This window comes from Echinops telfairi, unplaced genomic scaffold (assembly GCF_000313985.2).
Source record: "Echinops telfairi isolate 266 unplaced genomic scaffold, ASM31398v2 ScPeMD7_20;HRSCAF=75, whole genome shotgun sequence".
Classification (NCBI taxonomy): Eukaryota; Metazoa; Chordata; class Mammalia; order Afrosoricida; family Tenrecidae; genus Echinops; species Echinops telfairi.
Genome location: NW_022103917.1, coordinates 3687838 through 3688686, shown reverse-complemented (window position 1 = coordinate 3688686; position 849 = coordinate 3687838). Strand labels below are relative to the sequence as shown.

Sequence of the window (849 nt, the reverse complement as noted above, 5' to 3'; positions counted from 1 at the left end):
ATATGAACAATTATAAGTGTTGTTAGGAAGGCACAAAATTGGAATGATCATGCATTGTTAGTGAAATGGCACAGCTACTTGATAAAATGATTTAGCAGTTTCTGAAAAATAAGTTTAAATTGCCTTATGACCGCCTCCTTCTTCTGCCGCTCATGGCGCTGCCTGTGTGCTCCGTTGGTGCGAACCTGGTACCTCTTTTGTGAAGCGGCAGGCGAGGAGACTTCGGCGCTCACCATGGCCAATGAAAAACCCAAGGAAGGAGTCAAGACTGAGAACAGTGATCATATGAATTTGAAGGTGATGGGGCAGGATGGTTCTGGGGTGGAGTTTAAGATTAAGAGGCATATACCACTTAGTAAACTAGTGAAAGCCTATTGTGAACGACAGGGTTTGTCAATGAGGCAAATCAGATTCCGATTTAACTGACAGCCAATCAATGAAACAGACACATCTGCACAGTTGGACATGGAGGATGAAGATACAATGGATATGTTCCAGCAGCAGACAGGAGGCGTCTTCTAAGAGAGAGCCTGCTCTTTTCCTCCAGAATTCTTTTCCTAACGACCAAGAACCCATTCTCTATTAGAAAACCACAATTTGGTTCCACTACCTCCTGATGACTGCAGTATAGTTTTCTCTTTCGTTTCCCCTGACAACTGCAGTATAGTTTTCCCTTTCATTTCCCCTTCCCCACTCCTTTATTGTACATCAAGTAACTGGTGTATGTGCACAAGCACACTGCATTTTCCCCTTTGTTTATTTATTTATTTATTTACTCAATGGCCAATGGTATGTTTTGATCGACATCAAGTACAGAAGGGATGGGGAAAATCCTGCTTCCGTGAAAAC

The 849-nt window shown here is 42.6% G+C and overlaps 1 protein-coding gene across 1 annotated transcript; it reads left to right on the top strand.

Annotated features, from left to right (window-relative positions):
- The first annotated feature begins 234 nt into the window (after nucleotides 1–234).
- LOC101649116 (small ubiquitin-related modifier 2-like) lies at nucleotides 235–522 on the top strand. The gene is made up of 2 exons (XM_004713363.1): nucleotides 235–388; nucleotides 446–522. Exons 1-2 carry the CDS (start codon nucleotides 235–237, stop codon nucleotides 520–522), a joined length of 231 nt encoding a protein of 76 aa, XP_004713420.1.
- Nucleotides 523–849: the final 327 nt, after the last annotated feature.

What these genes read in the sequence shown, in the direction of transcription:
- LOC101649116 (XM_004713363.1), top strand. Translation starts at nt 235, where the DNA reads ATGGCCAATGAAAAACCCAAGGAAGGAGTCAAGACTGAGAACAGTGAT. An exon ending in AGCCTATTGTGAACGACAGG is followed by an intron (nt 389 to 445) that starts GTTTGTCAATGA and finishes TCAATGAAACAG; the next exon opens with ACACATCTGCACAGTTGGAC.